Source organism: Ciconia boyciana, chromosome 1 (assembly GCF_034638445.1).
Source record: "Ciconia boyciana chromosome 1, ASM3463844v1, whole genome shotgun sequence".
Taxonomy (NCBI): domain Eukaryota; kingdom Metazoa; phylum Chordata; class Aves; order Ciconiiformes; family Ciconiidae; genus Ciconia; species Ciconia boyciana.
The window spans coordinates 25,863,259-25,885,221 of NC_132934.1; the positions used below are offsets into that span (position 1 = coordinate 25,863,259).

Consider the following 21,963-nt stretch of genomic DNA (forward strand, 5'->3'; position numbering starts at 1 on the left):
GATGATCCTGCCATGGAGAGAGAATTAAAGGGTGAATGGTGCAAAGAGCAGTAACCCGGACTTGTCTAACTGAGGCACCTATGAAGGATTTTTAGCCACTGATGGCTACCAAAATTATGCTACCCAGTACAAAGAGATGGAAATCTGGAAGACCTGAATGGTGCTTGGCATGTGCCTCCTTGACTACTAAGGGAGCCAAGTGTGAAGTGTGCCCAAACAGATCTGTAAAGTGACTCAGCATTTGCTGAGGACCTGGTAATCACCTTATATGCATTTCTGGGGATTTAGTTCGGTCTCTGCCTGGTCTTGTCCTAGACTGACTACCCTTTTGTGGCTGGAATATGTGAGATGCACTAGCTGAGCACCACATCTGATTTCATTCTGTGCAAGAGGAGTCTAATTCACATGCTCTGAATCAGTTCTACAATGTAAGCAAAGTGCTGCAACTGGGGGCGATGGAGAGATTCTTTTCAAAAGCACACTCCTTACTCAGACCTAAGTTACCAATGTAGATGCATCCTTTTTTGTTTAGGTACTTCATTGAAGTACCTAAAAGTAGCTGGGCAAAACTGGGCAACAGCTTCTATTGATGCCCATGTCAAGGGTTCAGTCCTGAAAATACATGAAATACATGCTCCTGTGAAACCTTACATTTGTGCTTGTAAATGTTTGCTTTATTGGATTTTTACAAAATATAAAGAATAAAATCTTAACGGAGTCTTGTCTGTTATTGGAAATGCTCAAATCACAACTTCAGAAAGCTATTAATGTGTAAAAAGGAATTTTTCTATATTTTCATTAAAAATAACAAAGCTGGTGGTAACTTAGAAGGCCAAATGATGAACTAATATCGAACTGAAAATAGACGTTAAGTTCATGAAATTGTAGGTGAGGAATTGAGAAAATCTAAAGTCTAGTGTGATTTTTAACTGGCTTTTGTTCTAAACCACTAAGTAATAACTTTGGTTTAAGTTTAATTTATGTGTAAGTGTTTTCGATATACAAGATAAGAAGAATAGATGGGTTGACCATTCAGTGCTACGTGGATTGAAGGTAGTATTAAAAAAATAAATGTTGTTATGTTGTAGCAAAATATGTGTCTTATTCGGTCCTCACATGGAAGATCATGATCTGAGCAGTTTAGTCACTACCTGAAGTGAAATATAGGCAGATCATTTTTTTCCCCTAGGCATCATTTGTCTTACTAAAATGAGAGCATAGAGTAGGCTGCTTATTTTTACTATGATAAATCATGAACAGTTAAAAAATGTTTATCACATCAGAGGTGTTCTAAAATTTGCAGTAATAAGTTCAGAGTAGTGGGAATGGGAACGTCCCAGTAACTGCACTCTAACTGGGGAGACTCTGGTCTCACTGGAATGTTCAGGTTGGCTTCTTTAGCTTAAATTTCTTTATGCTATTGTTATGCAGTTCCCACAGCTTTGGAAAAGTATCATTCAGAACATCTGACTTTTAGTTTTGCCTAAAACTTGAGAAAAAAATTACTACTGTGTAAATACACCCAAAATATTGCTGACAGTGTCTTTAGAATGAAATTGCACGCTAGTATCCCTGCTTTATAACCTATTCCAGAATTATATATAGTAGAATATATATTTTTAATTATTGTATTTTTATTTATTTTTTATTATAATTTTTAACCTTTTTTCTATCTAAGTTCCTTTTGAAAGTTGTCTGGAAACTTCCCTTATGTGCATGAGTCTGTAGTAATGAAGATGTAACTGATTGTGATATTCATAACATTATTACTGTACATAGTCACCTAAGATATTCTCATTTTCTCAGACTGCAGGACCAAACATCATTGAAATAATCATTTTAGATTTTGTTTATATTGCTTTATTCTACTACAAATCAGCATAGCACACATATCATGCAGGTGAAACATGCAGGACTTGTTTCTTGGTACCATACACTAATCTGAGACATAGCATTTAAGAAAGAGTTATTTCCACCTGACATACATTGCCATTGCATATGGTCTGGCATGGCCTGGCATTATTTCTATACAGAGAGTGCCAGTACTATTAACTGCAAGGACAGGGGATGCCACCTGCCTGTTGTGTCCTACTGTCACTTGCGCTGTCCATCTGTTACTTGTAGGAAGGTAAAATTCACCTAATTTTTGTCTTTTGGAATATAAACCCTTACAAAATCAAAGGCACTTACGACAGCAGAATTAATTTTAAATGCTAACTGTATGTAACCAATCGGATCCTCTGTATGTGCCAGAATGCTGGCTCAGTTCGATACTGTCGGGTCATTTGCACTATACTGTGTCTGAAGGTGGATTTCAATTCATAATACACTATTCTGTATGGGCAAAAATAATTTTAACACAACACTGGATGTAAAGGCAGAGGCAACATTTTATAAATTCAATTTAGTGGCTTTTTTTCCTCCACAGTAGTATAGTTTCAATGATTGCAGTGCTGCATTTAATTTTGACATGACAACAGAGTCCCCATGGCCCTGCACTACTGTTGTTTTGCCCAAATAGTATACTCATCACAGCCAGGTCCCTTAAATAGTCCACGTCCTGTTAAATGTCAAGGCAATTGTGTTGGCAGTTCCACACCGTACCATTTTGTCAGGGTCCTCGAGTACATCTCAAGGTAGGCTGGTGGTTTCTGCAATGTCACTGGTGTAGCAGTGCTTTAGTACAGCGTTCTGCACGATGACCTCACTCTGTCTTTTTATTTAAATAAAAACTGTAATGAAGAGTTCACCCTGCACTACAAATAATCTTTTTAGTGTGCTTAGTCACAAACCTGTTTTAATTTAATCCCATCCTAAATTAACTTTGTGTCTGCTCGATGATGTAGTATTGCTTTGTCTTTTTGTAATGTGTGGGAATTTTTTTTTCACGTTATGCATAAATGATGAAAGAGATCAGGTAGGTGAAAAATGCATATGAAATGGTATGTCAAATCCTGTCCATGGTTTGTCTTTGGAGCAACAGAGACAGAAAAGACCTGTTTGATTATCTTACATGCTGCTTTTATGGAGTAAACCGGGGACAAATTGGCAGGGGAAGTGTTGTGGTAGGTATAGGTTTGAGCTCCACTGCTAAGTCTCCATCGGGGTCAGACCAAATTCCCGTGCTTTACCAGATGGAGAGCTCCTCTGATAACGTTAGAAGATTGCCAGCCCAAAACTGCCATCTGCTTTTCTTCAAAGTTTATTCCAAAGATGAAAAGCTATATGGTTCTGGTGAGAGAACAGATTCCTAAATACAAAACTAGGAACCCTTGTTCAGTGAATCAGTGGCTTAGCCGTTATTATTTTTATTATGTGTTCCTCCATTTCTGATTTTGACCACTGACATTTTAAGCTTATTTAAATTTTGAAACCATTTTAAGTTCAAAGTTTTAAGTGGACTGCACTGTGCCATTGACCAAGGAGAAGAGAAAAAGAAACTTGGCTTGGTTCGTAGTAGTGCTGGCATGGCGAAGTCTACCTGAGAATGTGCTCCCCTCCCAGCCGGACTCCTGAGAGCCAGTCTCTTTTCTAAAACTGGGTGTTTATGGCTCTCTAGCCCTTTTTCATCTGTCTGTAAGTCTTAGCTTTGAAGGGCAAGCTGAAATCTGAAGCAAGGGTCTGAACATGTAGACTACAGAATGATTCCTTTTAGGTTAAGGGACGTAGGCTGGGAACCAATACCACGTTACATGGGCATGAGATGTCATTTTAAGGATCTTTCAGTCAAGCCATTTAGAAACACATTCTGAGTAATGAATGCATTCAGACAAACTTGGAGTTGTTATGCAAGCAACACAACCGGGGCTGGTATTAAATACAACAAATATTGCTGGTAGCTGAGAACGTGTGCTAGGCTAAGATCTCCCAAAATGTTACAGTTGCTTTTCTTTCATTCACTACCTGTGCCAAAAAAATGCGTCAGAGGAGAGGAACCAACAATTCATGTAAATGCAGCTTTACTGTTATTTTGTATATTGAGAAGCAATGGATCCATTTTCAAACAGCAGATAACTCTGATCCCTAGATTAGTATTGTATGATTAAGATTGAGTTAATAAAGGAATCATATGCCATGTAAAATTTTATTGCCATTATAGAATGTGAGTGTTCAATTTAATCACAAATGCTACATTCATTTTTAATTGAGCTGTATGTATTCTACTTAATGGAAGGCTTGGGTTTTTTCCTTGCACGCTCAATAAATTTTAATTGAACACCTGATTCCTGCCACTAACACATTAACATCTGGACAGTATCTTTTATGCATATAGATACACTGATTAAAACTCAGCAGAAAAGCAGATAATAGGAAAACAAAAAGACAACATTATGGAACATTTTCAGCCATAATTTTTTATTATGTATTGAGAAGCATTTAATTATCTTATTTCATTTAATTAGCCCCACTACTTAGGTCAATTGTTCTTTATTGATATGGCATGTTAGCAACTTCTCTAATTGGCTCAAAATAGCATGTGACTATGCTAAATGTCTTGTCTTGTCCAAAATTATTTCTTACCATTTTTCGCTTTCCTGGGACTTCTTATTTCACAGTCTTTTCAATAATATATAAAATATTTTGTCAGGGAGTGGCTTGATTTAAAATTTAGCATTTCACTTTTCATTTTTATTTCTCAGTTAAATACAAAAAAGGTTCTACAGAAAAACTGTTTACTTTCTAACATTAAGTTTTAGAATCAGAAAGTATCACTCTACCTTTTGTAGCTTTTAGAAATTTTAGTCTTTCTTCGGAAAGAAGAGTGTATTTTTAAGGATTTTTTTATCATTAAGACTTGAAGCATAATTTGTCAGCATTTACAAATTTAGTCTAGAAGAAAAACAGCAGCGTTGTGTCACTCCAGCTATTGTACTTTAGTGGTTTTGCTATCTATTCCATACTGATCTGTTTTAAACCAACTCTAATAGAGTACAGATGAGCTCAAATATAAATGCTTTAGTGCCTAAAATTAATTTTCAGTTAAATAATAACAGAGTTTATTAGAACAGAGATTTTATGGAAATGTAATTGATCAGAAAAGGTCTTTTTTCTGTGTGAGTTAATTTCTTCAAATAATTGATTACACCTCTCCTTAATTTTAGATTCTTCTATTCCAAGCCATTTTTGATATTTTTCTTTAAAGACATAATATATTTTTGACTAAGTAATTCCTCAAGATGTATTTGGTATCTCTGTACCAGGAAAAAAAGATTACAGTTTCACCAATTGGCACTTTTTCAGTTTACCGAATACTGATACTTTTGCAAATGACTTCCTTGCATTTTGAGTTGTTGGATAATCTTTATAATATATGTGTTCAACTGTGTTGGCACTTCAACGGATGAAGTAACTTGTCATTATGCAATGAATGTTCTCCCCCTAATTTGAGAATAAATGTATTATTAATATGTATGACTCTGTGGTCCCATATATACATGATTTGTGGAATAATAAGACATTCTACTTATTTAAAATATTAATTTTAAAACTATTTCAAATACAAGTTTCACAGTCCTTGCCCTGAAGTTTAATTTAGCCACTTTTTGTGGTTACACAGTGGCATTTCCTTTCCTCTTCAAGTCAGTCACAAACAGGTAGCAGGGATCAATTTGAACTAGATTTTCTTAGTCTGGGCCATTGCATTATACATATCCTGACATCCACAGGAGGGCAGCATGGTTAAATTAAGGGAGAAGATGGGAATATGATTATAATGCAGCTAAATGAATCTCACTTTTGATTGTTTATATTGTTTTGTGAAAGCTTTTATAATTTAGAAGAGTGCATATTTTCCTAGCCAATGCAGACAAAGCAATTGCATGTTAATTTTAGAAGTTCCCAAGTGTAGCTTCTCAATAGCTATAAACGTGAAGTTTTTCTCTGTATAGGTACAGTCTATTTTAGAAGAAGGTTTTAAAATATTTAATGTGGGAGTTAGTAAAGCCTAGTTGGAAATTTAGCTCTGCAAATTCCAATAAAATCTGTTATAGTATTTTGGTAAATCAAATATTTGGAGAGCGGAGCTACTCCAGTAGGTTTACAGGATGCTGGAACTACTTGCTCTCTAACTCTTGACTGAGTTATAGTAGGAAATTAGTCCTTTTATATATGTGTGTCTATATATGTATATATAGACACACATACACGTAAAGTTCAGTTTGGGGAAAGAGATTGAAAAATCTCAATCTCAGATTTGAACAATAATCAATGACTGATACTAAAAAGATTAATTATAATTTTTGTTCCATTTAAATTCATCACCAAAACACTCTTAGAAGGCATTTTACCCTTTGTGTTTTATACAAATAAATGCTATTTTTTAAAAAGTATTTCTAAAACTTCAAGTGAGGAGAAACCATTCAAACCTCCCCTCATATCCAACTCATCAGTGTTACAACTTATATTTTCTCTTAGATTTTATGGATTTTTTATTATTATTTTTATGTAACAGCAGTTTTACGGTTGAATATCACTTTAGTAATACTATTTTGGGGAGACAGTTGCTTGTCAGAGCAATCCTGTGCAGCAGGAATGGGCTGACCCCAGTAGGTGGCTCTGATTCTCCCTCAGAGGTGGTAAATTCTGTATTCCTGAAGTCCTGCTTCTACAGCTCCAAACACGAATCAGCTCCAGGTTAATTACTCTACTGCAGGGACAGTGCATTTGAATGTTTTTATTTTCTACATATTTGTTACGGTAAAGAACTTTTGACAAAGAGCAAATCCATGCTGTTTTTATAGACTTATATCTTTCTTGTATATCATACTTTTGTTTTTGTCTAACCACGACCCAAAACAAAACCATTTTCAAGATACTAACATTTCTTTAGGAATTTTTTTTTCCTAATTGTGTTAATCCATTTTAAAAATCCTGAATTCCGTAAAGGGATGCTAAAGTAAGTTTCTCAAAGGGGATATATTTCTCAGTGATGCATTTCTACTGTTTCCTAGAATAACTCCTGCAGCATTCGGGTTTAGATTGTTTGCTTCTGTGTGGCATTTTTAAGGATAAACATCCAATCATGTTAACGGTTCTAATGCAAATTATTGTACACTGGAAGCTATCTCTTCCAGTGCCACAAGACAATCGCTAAATAATACTAGTAGGTGGCAGCTTCAGAGCGAACCAAAAGAGCTGCTTTTAGGCACAAGTAGTTGACATGTGGAACTGTGCTACTAGGTGTAGATTTGGAAAATTTAAAAGGGTTGACAAAACCATTATGGAAATTCATTGGAACAAAAATCCATTAACAAGTAGTAAATACAGAGACACCATTTCTAGATAAAGAAAATCTCAGAGCTAGTAATAGCACAAGTATAGGAGAAAATTCTGGGGATGTATAACTGCATGCTTCCATCCAGTTGCTGCTTCCGTCCGCATCCTGTTGGGAACAAGGCACAGGCCTGAATGTGCTTTTGGGTGGCCACTTCTGTGTTCTTTTATAGAGAAAGTTTCTTCAAAAGAGCCGAAGTGACATGGAGTCAGAAGTCTTTTTGTTTCTTTGGCATCTTTAAGATTCTACATGTATTCTGTATAGGAAAGTTTCTTAAAATGGGTATTTTAAGAGAACTGATGGGCTGGGTCATACTATGAAAGATTTCTTCCTTGTTCTTACTCCTGTATTGTCATGAAAAGGCAGCCAGGAGTATAAGAGTACTTTTTTAACTCTAACTTTTGATGAAAGCATTACCTACAGTTGTTGTTCTGCACTGGTAGGTTTTTTCCAAGGCAGAATGTCTCTATCAGAATGTTAGATTAGCCTTATTGTCTTGGACCAAATGTTCATCTAAGCCGGTATCATGTCTCCCACTCTGACCAGCAGCAGATGACTGGGAAAGTTTATAAAAGAAGTCTCAGTACTCTTGCAGACTCCACCTGTCTGCAGAGCAAGGACTTTCGGAGCCAGATACGGTTCTTTGCGTATACTAACATTCAATGCAATTGAATTTCTCTTTCACAAACCTGTCCAGGAATGCCTAAAATGCACAATGAAATGTAACTAATTTGAGTTCATGGAAACAAGCCATAACAGTTGCTTTGCTGTGTGAGAATGTAAATTAATGTCTGGCAGTGTTCCTGGATTCCTTAGAGGTGCTAGAGGTGCAACGGAGCCAGTCTGCACCACTGATACAGGCAGCATCATGTGTTTTTGTGCTGTTGGATGTTGGATGGAAAGAGAAGTGGTATTCATTGGTTCCAACGTTTACGTGAAGTCTCGTAGATTAAAAGGGAGTTTTGCAGTGTATGAGAGCATGAAGTGTCAAAATTTTAATCCAGAAGAAGATCACATAGTTCCCAATAAAAAGCTTTTTATTTCTGCACCGTGGGGAGAGACTGCTATTTCAAAGATTGTATATGAATTCCAAGAAGGTAACTGCATTTTCCTCACTGTTGCTTAAATTGTACTCTAGCACTTTTCATTCTGGACTGCTCTGTGGTAGCACAACTAAAAAGAATTTTTTTTCTACCAAGTGTAGCAAGCATTTTGAAGTCTTTACAGTCAACGTAGTCTCTGCTCCCTTATCAGCTAAGTTCAGTCATGGCATCCACAAAAGCTTTACCTCATAGCACTGACTGAAAAGAGCAACCATATATATTATTCTGAATGGTGCTTTAGAATGAGTACTTTTGTCAGACTGCAGATAACAAACATTTTCCGTGAATGTCACATTATCTACTTTTCATGATGCCTAGGTACAGAAAGCCTCCTCCATTTCATCTGTTTTCAGGCAACTAACTGCAGTGCCTAAGTTTGGAGTCTTGGCACTGTAGGGATCTGGTATAGCCAATGGAGACAGAAGGGCGCTTCCAAAGGGTAATTTGCGAAGCTCTGAAGATGAAATATGCCCCGAGTAGTTTACACCAGAGCCATACAAAGTACAAGGGAAACATGGTCACTGAAAGTGGCATAGTGGAGTTGCAAAGACAAACATACTTAATTTGCTGTTTCCCTTTGGAACATTTTCTTTTCTATTTTTTTTAATTCATGAACAATTTGCATGTTTTGACACATGGAGTGAAAAGGCTGAACAGCTTTACAGGCTTCTGAAATGCATTTTCCAAAGTCTGAAAGATAAGGGCTAGTGTGAGGCTTTCCTGAATGTTTCTTCTGCTGCGCTAGGACCTCAGGTTCTGAACAGTTCGCTTTTCTCTGCTTCGGTTTCTCTCCCACAGAAGCTAAGGTAATAATGCTGAGCTCCCTCACTGGCCATGTTGTGAGGAGTAATTACCTGAAGTTTATAAAGCGCTACTCAAGTGTCAAGCAATGTTCCTATTAAGAAAATAATGATAGGTAAGTTAGGACTTGTTAAACTGATTTGTTTCAAAACTTTGGTGATATTTGAAAATAGTGTTTTTAATTGAATTATTTTAGGGATTTTTAAAAGAATCCAGCTCTCAAGAATTTTTAAAAAATAGTTTTAAAACATCATAACATTCTGAATAAACATCTTTTGTGTGCACAAATTGAAGTAAGGTGCTAGACTAATTCATTATCGTAATTTCTGGGCTTTGTTTCAAATCACAAATAGGGATACCAGGTGTAACATATTTCCTCATGCCTTTGCTAGGTCAGATGTACCTCTTCATGCTAATTCATAAGGACTTTAAAATACCTGCTAGTGATGATGACAACAAATGCTATGAAAGCACTTAGAACTGACAATCTTTAGGATGGAAATGTATGCATCTTGTTCTGCTTATATGTTTTATTACCAAAAAAAATACAAAATTAGCTCTGCTGAGGTCTGTATTCTTTACAAAATTAAAGTTATATCAATTCAAAAGTAGCTTTATAGACAGTGAAAAGAAATACATAACCAGCCAGAGATAACCAAAGCCAAGTATCATCCCTAAAAGAGTTCACTGCTCTTAGTAGCCTCTGCCACTCTTCCCAAAAGTGGGCTATTTTGAACACTGGGACTCCAGAATTGGAGCTGCTTCAGTTGGCAGCTTAGTTCATTGATTTGTTTTATACCAGTGTGACACTGAGCAGGGTGTTTTGACTGATTCCATCAGTGGCAGTGTATGACCTAGAAACAAAAGTAGATTTTCCATATTAACAGGTCCTGGGCCATTTAGGCCTTCTAGATCACAAATAATATCACTGCCTGGCTAGAAGAGGGGTCACCAGTTTTTCTATCTCATTGCAGTGTCATGTGCTTCCAGTGACATGGAGAGATGTCTAGGCTGGATGCCCGGATGCTTCTGGGTGCTCAGGATGCTTCTGAGTTGATTTAAGGTCTGGCAATGTAAAGAACTGTTTCCACAGCCAAACTGGATGCTCAGGGGAGAGCAGTTCAATTGAAACTTTTTCTACTATATCAACATTAGCATTTAAATCCAGATTTTCACTTTTAAAACCAATTTCTTACTGCTTACTGTGCTTTGTTTCACATCATGGAACAGTTTGTGTTCACAGACTGTTATCCTTTTAGGTGAAATTAAACCAACAGATGAGCTCCAGCAGTGCACCCATATATGCTGCAACCACTGGTAGCTATTTGGTCCATGGGTTCAGACTAGAGCTAGTCCAAAGTCAGCTGCATCAAAAAGCACAGAGAGTGGATGACTGCTGCTCAGCACCAGCTGTTTTGCAGTTGTGCTGCATTACCTGTTTACATTACGATTAGATTACATTAGGATCGGAGCACTTTCTACATTTATGTTGCATCTGAAGGATTTCATTCTTTTGTTGCCTGGAATTCTCTCAGGGCTAAAGGATGTTTTTCTGTCTTGACAAACGCTCCCACTTTACATACCAAATAGGTTTCATGATATGACATAAATTGGATTAATAAATCTCAAGTTGCCATTGCAGTTACTTCACAGGTTCCATAAGTACTGGCATGCATATTCACAAATGTTGAAGCGCTCTGGAGTGCAGTAAGATATCACTGTTAAAGAATCTAGGGATATCTGATCTTCCAGCATACCAATAACCATTTATACTGTAAGTGAAAAGTTGTTTAGGGTGGAAAAAACCCCACACGTTTTCCTGTTCATATTATGAGTATCTTGATCATTGGAATAAATGGAACTGTTTTCTGTGGCTGTGGTGTTTGTATTATTTGACGTTCTTCAATATTTCTTTAGCCTGAGCAGGCATAATTACAGTAGAAGTTTAGGCTGATTTTTTTCATTCCATCTGTTGAAGGCTTATTTAGTTCTCTTTCTCAAGAGCACAGAAAGTACTAAAATGAATCCGAGAATGTTTACAGCTAGGTTTCTTATGACCCAGGTCATATTGTTGTCTTGAATCAGTTTTCTCTGCTGAAGACAAAAAAATGGCTTAATCTTGCAGGGTTAAATAAAAGGAGGAATGTGGTGCAAGGAAGATTCCTTTTATGCAAGCGAGCAGGGATGACTGAAAGTGCCTGTGGGCATTTGGTCCCCATTGGCTCTCACAGCGAATGCAATGATGCCCACAGATAGCCTGTATTGTTGTCAGTTAAATGGGATCATGAGTGTCTGAAAGGTGTTTGAGAATGAACTGAAAATCATTTTCACAAGTGGATGATTACTTCTGCCACATGTTAACCGAACTCTATCAGAGTGGCCCAGATTTTTGAGACTGCATTAATTGCTCTTTCAACCTTGACTGAGGTTTCTCTTTAAGAAAGTCCTTTGCTGGACTAAACTGCTACACGTATTGATTTTTCTTTCTGTATTTTTTTCATTGTTTGTGATAAATGAAGCCTTTTATGAGTAGAGAATTTATCATTCAAGATGTAGATAGATTGCTTCACTCCTTAGAATAAAAAAGCCGGTCTAAAAATGATCTCTGTAGAAGTAGTAAGTCCTTTCTCATTTCTCCAGCAGTGAATAGCTCCGGTATTCCACACTCAATTATGTTTTTCAGCTATTTATTAGTGCTGATTTTTTCATCAAAAAGTAGAACCCTGCACTCTCGCAGCGCAGACTTAGAGAAAATAAGCTGCCATCTTCTTTCCTGTGTATGCCATCACATAATTGAAACTGAACTATAATATTTAGCAATATGGTTTTGCATTTTTGTAACATAAGGAAATGCACTTCAAAAAATATTCAACCTTTATATATTTAAAATACAGTGATGCTCAGCCTTTATAAAGAAAATGGTTGTTCAGTTTCCAGAGGAAAAAATGATACTGACTGAGACAAGATGATACATAAAACATTTTTATCCAGGTGTTTCTGTGTTTTGTAGTGGAAATGTAATTTCTTGTATTTTTGTTTACCAGGAAAATGAACTTTGAATATTAAATGTTTATTTTTCTACCATATTGTAAGCATTGTGAGGTATAATCAGGTAAATCTGTGACTTCATACAAATCGGATTTTTACTTTTTAATTTGGGAGTGAGTGAAGAGAAAGAAAGCAGTATTAAATAATGTTGAAGAAAAGAAAATTGTAGAACTGTTTTTAAGAGCAAAAGTCTCAGTAAAGTGATTGCATGTTTGTACGTTTGGTTGCGTTTTCATATTACTACAAGACTGTGTTAGAAAATCTTTACAGTGGGGTAGCACTTAATGACTCAACATGTTTGATCAAGGTCCTATTTTCTATGTGCTGTATAAAAGCAGGTGTATTAGTCTTAAGTGACTGGAAATTATGTAATATAAAAAGACTGAAGAAGGCAACCAAGCGTATACATCCTAACTATAAATATGCTTTCTAATGTGCACATGTACAGAGATAGATGTTATGTATGCACATCTTATTTATTATATTAATATATTTTTTACAGAATAAAAGTCTGCCATCTCTATCTGTTTCTGTGTACATCAGAAAACCAATCTTTCCTAACTTCTTCTCAGTCTACTCATTAAACACTCTCAAAACATGGTCTTAAAGAGAAGTCAAAATAAATCTATTTATCAATAAGCAATTATTATTATTTCAGTGGTCAGATACAGGGGAACTATTTCAGTATCTTCCTTCTCAGTGTATGGCTGAACTGTAATAATTCAATAATTATTTTAGATTATCCCAACTCTGGAACCCAAGTTAGAGTGAGAAAAACAGTAGCAAATGGTGTGGTTAATTTTTAGAAATATGGAATTGGCTACTTCTGAATATCAGTTTCTTCTTTGTATTGCACAGAATATTTTACCTAAAGAAAGGTACAGTATCTGAAGGAATGGCTGCTGTGTGTTTCTTGTTACTGCTGAGGGGTTTTAAAACGGCGTGAAGAATTAACGCTATGCATCTTGTGCACATTTTTTTGGATGGAGAGAATGAGCAAGGCTTGTAGGTGAATACAGGTATACATATGGGTAGAGAAATAGCAGGCTGCAGCTCTGTGAGTTGGTGACTATGAGGGCCTGCTCTCCTTTCTGTTACTGACATTTACCTGAGACCCGTGAAAAATGATGCCATTCCCCATCTTAAAAATAAAACGTTCTTCAACTTAGCTCTAAGACTTAGTTCACTTCCGAAACTTTGAACCTCTTAATTTTCTGCTCCTAGTTGTGAAACCCAAGTGTCATTTAATTCTGGAAACTGGCTTTTGTAGAGTTTTCTGTTCTAGACATCAACTGCAGTTTCTACAAATCCTAGATATTACTGTCCAAATTTTCAATGGAAAATAAATGGGAAAGAGAAGGTCAAACAGGATTCTGGGAGTCTAGGATGTTTGGCTCCTTCTGGGTATAAATGTTAGGCTCTTGAGTAAGAATTAATCTCATGTTTCAGGAGCATGCGCACTTAAGGTGAGCACAGGATATATCGCTTGTAAATGGCTGAAACTTTCTGCATTAGAAAAAACCTGTCACCATTAGAGAATGCACTGGAAGAGGAATTAATAACATAAGATTATAACTGTGTGTTTATAGTGATTTGTAAAACCAAGTAACATGAGGCTTTGCACTTCTATACTAAATCCTTGCTTTGTGTCATTGTGCTGGTTTGGGCTGCGGTAGAGTTAATTTTCTTCACAGTAGCTGGTATAGTGCTGTGTTTTGGATTTGGTATGAGAATAATGTTGATAATACAGGGATGTTTTAGTTATTGCTGAGCAGTGCTTACACAGAGTCAAGGCCTTTTCTGCCCCTCGCCCCACCCCACCAAGCGAGTAGGCTGGGGGGGCACAAGAGGTTGGGAGGGGACACAGCTGGGACAGCTGACCCCAGCTGACCAAATGGACATTCCATACCATATGGCGTCATGCTCAGCATATAAAGCTGGGGAAGAAGAAGGAAGGGGGGGACGTTCGGAGTGATGGCGTTTGTCTTCCCAAGTGACCGTTACGTGTGATGGAGCCCCGTGTTCCTGGAGATGGTTGAACACCTGCCTGCCCATGGGAAGGAGTGAATGAATTCCTTGCTTTGCTTTGCTTGTGCGCACGGCTTTTGCTTTACCTGTTAAACTGTCCTTATCTCAACCCACAAGTTTTCTCACTTTTGCTCTTCCAATTCTATCCCTCATCTCACTGGGGGGGGAGTGGGCAAGCGGCTGTGTGGGGCTTAGTTGCTGGCTGGGGTTAAACCACAACAGTCATGAATGCTATTTTCTTGGTTATCTAATCTTATCTAAGACCAGCAGATTTTAAAGTTAGGTAGTTAATGTTCCATTCCTTTGTTTCCCAAGGAAGCTCTTATTTAACACCTTAGTTGGAATTGATTTATAGGAGGAATAAAAAGTGCACATTGCTATTTAATGTCTTTTTTGTATGCTTTCTTATTTTATAATTTTGAATTTACTGTAACTCGTGACAGGTCTGCCTGTACTGCAGGACCATATGTGGTTTATCTTACATGAAAAGTAATTTAAAAAGCAGCCAACCTTTTCTCTGATAGCAAACGTTCTTTTAAGATCTCTTATTTTAAAAGCACCTTTCTATACCAGGCTCAGTTAATAATGAAAAAGAATTAATTAAACCTGGTGTTTCTAGGGTTGGGTTACTCATTTTCTGTTATGTTCCTGTTAGAACGTAAGGTCACTGCCACTGATGATACAGGATTTCTCTCGAGCAAGAAGAATCCTCTGTTAGTCTGTGGCTCCTTTACAGTCATTTAAGACGTGCCAAGAGGGTGGGAACATGGTCAGGATATCTTTGTACTGTAGCATTTGAGGACTGTGTATTCTCAGTTGGTCTTCACAGTCCATGAGGCAGTTGTCTTCCGATGTGCGTCAGAGAAACCTACAGGATATTCTGAGGGATGCGGTGGCAGAATCACTGTGAAGAACAGGGCAGGCTGAGGACTGAGAGAGCCCAAAGGCCACCTGTGGACCCTTTTACTTTTCTCCCCCGGCGTCATTAATCTTCAAGGCTGAGTGAAGTTCATCAGTCATTCCCCCTCCACCCTATGGCAATAGTAAAGAGATTAACGGTGCAATAGCAATATGGTATGCTTTGGGGAAAGTAAATGCCCTGATTTAGGGGAACGTGCCTGGCTCTTTTGAAATATATATGAAATGCAAAACAGTTCGTATTTTGTGGGGAATATGCCCCGTCACTCTGTGAGGTAAATGCTTCCTTAGTTGCAAAACATTTTAGCTTTCAAATAAACCCTAGTAGGCCCTTTTTTGATACCTTTTCTGACATAACCCTTACTCCTCTCCTTTCTTTTTATTGAATTTATAATAATCACAGAATTAAGAAGTTAAAAAGAGTGTGGCAGGATCTGGACTATTCAAAGAAAGACAGATCACATGGTAATCCTATACACAAAGCCAATTGTCCTCTCTCTCACACGAATAAAAAGCAGAGTAGCCAAGCAAGGCAGAGCTTCAACACAGGTGTAGCAGGAGTTGAAGAGCAGCAAGGTATTGGTGTCATAGTAATGAGGGAGCTGCTACGTAATCTGACAAACCACCACGGTTAATAAGCATTACGCTGAACATTCACGTTAGACAAAAATGTGTCCTTTGTGATACCTAAAGCAGGAAGGAGTGTGCTTGAGTGTATGCCCAGGACAGCTGGAAAATGTTTTGTCTGTATCTTACTTGCCTGTTTCACATGAGGTGTTGGTTCATTGCTCTGTTTTTCGACTGAGTTAAAAACTGCCAGGCAGCAAAGCCCCAGAAGTGATCAGAAAGTAGAGGGCAGCAGACCTTATCCTCTTACCACAAAGGCACCTATCCATCTACCAACCAGCCAACCAACCACCTCTGATCCTAGTTATTATAACTTCTCCATAATATATGTGCCAGCATCCTCTGGCGAGTGCCCTGTGAAGCCAGCATTCATTGGTCTGAACAATTCGGATCTTCGTTCTGCCTTTGACCCACCTAGTTGGTACTAGACGTCCTTGACAGAAGCTGGCCAGCCAGAAGGGACACCTCATAGGTAATGTTTTGCTCTCCTGTCAGGTTTTAAGCAGCAGATCCTTACCACACGTAGGGTCTTGCTTACAGTCCCACAGCTCATCCTTTTCCTCTTGCTGTCTTTGTTAACAACAGTGCAACATGACCACAGTGACAGAAAAAAGTGTCACTATAATGCCATAACGCTTGCTGCAACTTCTTGGGTAATGAGGGTGCTTCCTCTACCACCAAACAGTATCAACATCTGTGGTTTTGTCATCTCACTGGTTCATACTCCTGGTTGCATCGTCTGATTCAAAGCCTGGAAATTGCCATGGTGACAAGGACTTTTTGTAATCTAAGAGTCTTTATAGTGAAGTGCTCCTGTTTGGGAAATTAGATTCTAGTTTACTCTGAAAATAAATTTAATCTTGTCTGTCTGCTGGCATTTTGTTATTTGAACATTTTCCCAAACTGACACTGTGACTGACTTCTCACAGACTAGAGAAACACTAGCTAATCTATGAAAACCAAATGGAAAAAAGAGTGTTGGGGAGTTTAACTTTTCTAACGTTCAGTATTTCTGTGTAGTCAGAAGTGTTCTACTTTAAGCTATTTTTTCTATTTTCAGAAGCAATTGGTGAAATATAAGCAATAAGCAGGTTAGTCTTCTCAAACATGAGATCTTTTGTTTCTGCTTTTTATCTTATTTTGAGTGAAAAGGAATATGTCTGCATTTTTATGATCTGAGTAAATAGAAGAAAAAATCACTTCTTAGATGTGACAACACTGAAAAAGCAGCTCAGTAGGTAGAGCAAATGAATACACTCATTTGTACTGGGTCCTCCCAATATCATGCTTCTTATTAATGGAAAAACATTCCCTTTATTATTTCCTTTGCAGATATTTGTATGCACTAGGACAGAAGGTTTGGAAGCGGTGGAAAAAACGCTACTTTGTTCTTGTTCAGGTTAGTAGCCTGCCATGACATTTCATTAAAAAGTCTTGGACTATCCATTTTCTTATGTATGGTTTCTGGAGCCATCAGTAAATCACTATCTTAAGGCAACGTATGCAGCACTACTCAAAGCTTCTTCCAGCATAGAGACATCCAGGATATTTTTTTTTTAATTTACATATGTAGTAGACAGAAATGTCACTGAGTTTTACATATACATAAATGAGTCCCTACACTGAGCAATGCTTCAACTGAAACCTAGAAGTTTCTGAATTAAATTGTTGTGACCTTGAAACATTCCACTGACAGCTTTCTAGCAGCACTCAATTTAAAATAAAGTTATATTTCACAAAGTGGATTGTACTTACTGTTTCATTTATTCTATCTCAACAAAGATTTCCTGCCTTTAAAATTAAATAAAAGCAACAATAGTTACCATTAAGAACATTTTCATAAATATTTTTTGAATAATGCTATTTTTTGTTCTTTCTTGCAATATTAAATGGGGTAAAATTATGTCGTTGTTACAGAAAATCTAGTGTAGCAATTGTTCTTGGCCACAAAAAAGTGCTGGGCTGATATTTCTTAACTTTTTGTCCAAACCTAGAACTGTAAATGTTTTTACATGCTAGTGAATGGTGACATTAACATGAGATTAATTGAATAGGAATAGAAAAGTAGATTTTGAGTGGTCAAAACTGAGAAATTAATTATTTTTGTGAGTCTTTGGAAAAATCATTGTTTTCTGTTTGTGCTTGTCTTCAAATTGCAGTTACAAATTTGATGATGTTCTGAGTCAGTTCAGAGAACACTGTTCTTCTGTGTCCTTTGTTTTGTTGACAGAAAACTGTTAAAGTGTGAGTCTCCATAAATGTCATACAAAGGATGAAGCCTGTTAATGAGGCTTTTTTAAGAATGAAGGCTTCTAAAACTACTTTACAGAAAGCCTGATTCCTTTCTCTACCACTCTGTCAGTCACACTCACCTGGTCTCCTCCTACTCCTAAATGATGAAAATTGTAAGGATGTAAAAAAACAATCCTGAACAAGGTCTTTAATAAAGTAAAGTTAAAAGCTGAGAGTATCTGCATATTATTCTTGCTAAGTTTGATGTCAGTAGTGTTCTCCCTGGCTTCAATAGGGATTGCCTTGCATATTGATCATCAGTGAGTAACGGTTATAAGGTTGAACAGGATCTTCTGGAAAGTCTACTGAATTCATGTGGGTTGGGATTTTTACCAAGGTCCTCTGTGAAGAGATTAGGACTTTTTGTGACTTTATTAAGATTGTAAAGGTTGGGAAGATCTCTATATAGGATAGCTGTCAAGGCATGGATGTGAAGGGAAAATAACTTAAAGTTACAGGGAAAAAAAAAAAAGGCTAGATGCTCCCTTGTCCTTCATGCTTTTCTTTAACACTCCTCCTACTTTACACCCCCCCCTTCATAAAAAGAAAGACCTTGTTCTCTTCCTCTAAGCCACAGGCGTCATCTGAGTTTTAAAGTGCACACCTAAGAGACACATAGTGTTTCTGTGTATGTGATATGGAGCCACCTGGGAGACCAGTTTATTCCAGCCAAGTTAATTTTAACTATCTTCTGCTTTCTATGCTGAAATTGAAATACTGGAGGAGAATATTACAGGAATTTTCCAACTGTGATGGGATTTAGACATCTATTTCATTTTATGGCAGCTATCAACTCATAAGGCTACATAAAAAACACTGTGTAAATCAATATTTACTGTCCAGACAGCTCTGGCTCATTTATATAGTCCAGCTGTGATATGTACAGTGACTATAAGCTGAAGTCAATACATGTGAAATAAGCATTCAGTAGTGAATATCAGTGTGTTACATTGATATATTATTGACATTTTGATGAGTCTTCCTCTATAGATTAGCTTTTAGCTTACGTTAGTAAAATATTAAGGCCTTGAAATTCAGTTGTAAGACAGAGATAATCAGATAATCCAAAGCATGATTTACACATGCTTTGGAAATTTAACTCAGGTGTGAAATTAGATGAATAATGTTGATTTTTCAGGACCATGATGTGAGTAGTGTGCATCTTCGTTATTGCTAAACATATTAGAAGTTGTTAGTGGTTTGGGAAAGAACAGCTCAATGTTATAGGAAGGTTACAGAGCCTGGAGATTTTAACCTCCTCATTATGTTTGCTTTTCTTCCTTTTACAATCCAGTCACTTCTCTAAAAGGTTATTCATTTCAAACTAGAAAAAGACAGGGACATAACATGTTAGGTAAAAAGCCTCAGCTGGACATGCTGTTTTACTTCGTTTACTGTCTGAAAATATCTTCTGCCAGGAATCTGAATACAGTTTCACTTCTGTCATTTTAATTTCATCTGTTCTAATGTTTGAAAAGTCAGTCATTTGTTTCATGGATAATTTTTTTCTAAACACCGCAGCTATGCAGGCTAGTTCTTGCTGCTGAACTCCTGAAGCAGGCTGCCCAGTGATGCCCTGTAGCAGGGACCACAGAGTCAGCCTCCAGGTTTGCAGTAACAGTTCCTCCCGGCACACTGAACGTGGGGTCTTTCTGCCCCATGGGGACATCCCCTAGTGACACTGCTCATAAGTCATGTCCACATTTCTGAGCATATCTGTCTGTCATGCATGTACAGGTTGTTGGTTTTCCACTTTGTTACAAAGTAGGTAGAACAGCTGCTAGTCGGGTAACATTATGAAATCCAGGCAAATGCAGTTACAGGAAGGAGGTTCCCTTTTCTCCTGTTAAGCATTACTATTTAAGAAGGTGCTTGACTCTGGTTTTGTCTGAGAATGTGTTGTACATAATCCTGACTTCCGAGTACCATTATTCCATGAAGTATTGATACTAATTTGCTGAATTCTAAGGAAAAACTGCCTACAGCTCCATTAACTACTAAAAATACACTTAAACCCAGGCATAGATCTATATAAAAAAGTGTAATTTCAGATTGTGCTGGTGGTTTTCTATATAGTAACTGATAGCAGCCACCGATAATAAGGAAAAGGCTTTAAGAGATTGCGAATGTAAACAAACAAAGCAAGTTCTGTATTTCTTTGTTTTGTTGAGACTCCCCCCCACACACACAAAGTTTTCTGGAGTTTTTCTATTTCTTTCTTGGGCGGAGAGAGTTTAAAATGTCTAATTTTCAACAAAAAGATGAAGTGTAAGACTGATTTTGACATGAATATCTTTTAATAAATTGTTCCTTTAAAATAAGAGAATGCATTTGAAATTTGTTTGAAAAAAATAAAATCAACAGCATTAGAATCTCTGTCTTATTATAGGGGTAAGGTTAAAAATGGACAAAGACACATAGCCCAGCTCTTCCACAAGGTGATCTTCAAAACCATAGAGTGGCTGAAGAAATCTGAAAAAGCTGGGCATTCTATGCATTTCCAGAATCAGTTACTGCTAGCTTCCTTTTTGATGGTTAAGTTTGTCTGTACAGTGTGGTTATACAGAGTTGTTGACATGAAAATGAGTGATGTGGGTGCCTGTCAGGTTATTTCATTCAACAAAGTTGAATAATTTGAAAAATGTTTTTAGTTCAGTGCCAGGTGTCTATAGGTTCAGTTTACAAGAAAAGGAGAGGAGGGAGCTCTCATTAAATACAGTGATAATTGCAAAGGATTTAGAGGCGTGTGACTAACCAGCAGCTCCCTCCATGCTTGTGCATGAGGGCAAATATGGTTCTTGGCAATATAAACAGGGAAATACCAAGCAGTAACAGCGGTGATATTGCTGCTGGGCCTAGAGCAGATGCATGGCATAGGGGCTGAGCCCTGTGTCAGGGCCCTGAGGGGACCACTGGCCCTGACTGTCCCTGCCCAGCCCCTCCAGGGCCTCCCCAGCCTGCCCACAGCTCAGGACCCCATTGCAGCCTCCCGGGGCCATCATCCCCTGCCCCAGCGATGCCACGGCAGGGCTGGTCTCCAGCTCCCCACAGCCTTGCCCTGCCCAGCAATGGGCCCCACCGAGCCAGGCCCACCCGCAGGCCCACATCCCGGCCCAGCCTTGGCCTGTGCCCAGGGAGATGCCTGGGGCTGGGGAGATTATTATGCAGATAATAATCACACCTTCTATCCTTATTTTCCAAAAATACCAATCTTTTACAGAGAGTCAAAAATCTTTTGTCAGTAGCAGTTGAAGTCCCTGGACTTTGAGGTGGTGGTGTGCAGGTACAGCACCAGTGAATGTATGCATGAGGCTGAAATCAGCTGTCAAAATTTTATTTCAAAAAGGATCATTCCTGATGTTGTAGCCAAAGCAATAAACCTAGGTAACAGCTGAGCAGTTAGCAACTGAGATAAAGATGGTGCGTTGTCTATCGGACAGGCTCCTTCCCTATCCTTAGATCCTTGCATAATTTTACAGATCTAAGAAATTATATTATAGTTCAAAACAAGTCAGTTGGCCAAGTATCCTACAGTCTTTGGAGACGAGAGTTTGAGAGGCCCATGTAAATTCAGTTCCCTTAAGTTTCAAGTGTTCAACAGGTTCACAAGCTCTTTCTTCTGGTCACCTTTTATAGTCTTTCCAGCTCTTCATTTAAGGCTGGGAACATCTCAGTTTTGTTTCAGTGATTGCTTTTCCTCTCCGAGCTGTTGCATTTCTTTCTTTATCTTTCCAGTTACTTTTTCCTCAGCTCTCCTTATCACTTTCTATTCTGTCTAGGGAGTCTTAAACCATGTGATGACAGATTCTCTTCTAATTGCTTTATTATTTTTTTAATAATTGTACTTGATGAGAAGTGACTGATGTTGTTCAT

General features: G+C 37.7%; 1 protein-coding gene across 8 annotated transcripts in view; it reads left to right on the plus strand.

The window, feature by feature from the left end:
• CADPS2 (calcium dependent secretion activator 2) overlaps nt 1-21,963 on the plus strand; it is a 318,768-nt gene that overhangs the window by 179,994 nt on the left and 116,811 nt on the right. For all 8 annotated transcript variants that reach the window (XM_072870283.1, XM_072870362.1, XM_072870837.1 and 5 more), the window contains one exon: nt 17,131-17,197. In XM_072870283.1, the coding sequence (XP_072726384.1) occupies nt 17,131-17,197 (67 nt within the window). The remainder of the gene's footprint in view (nt 1-17,130; nt 17,198-21,963) is intronic.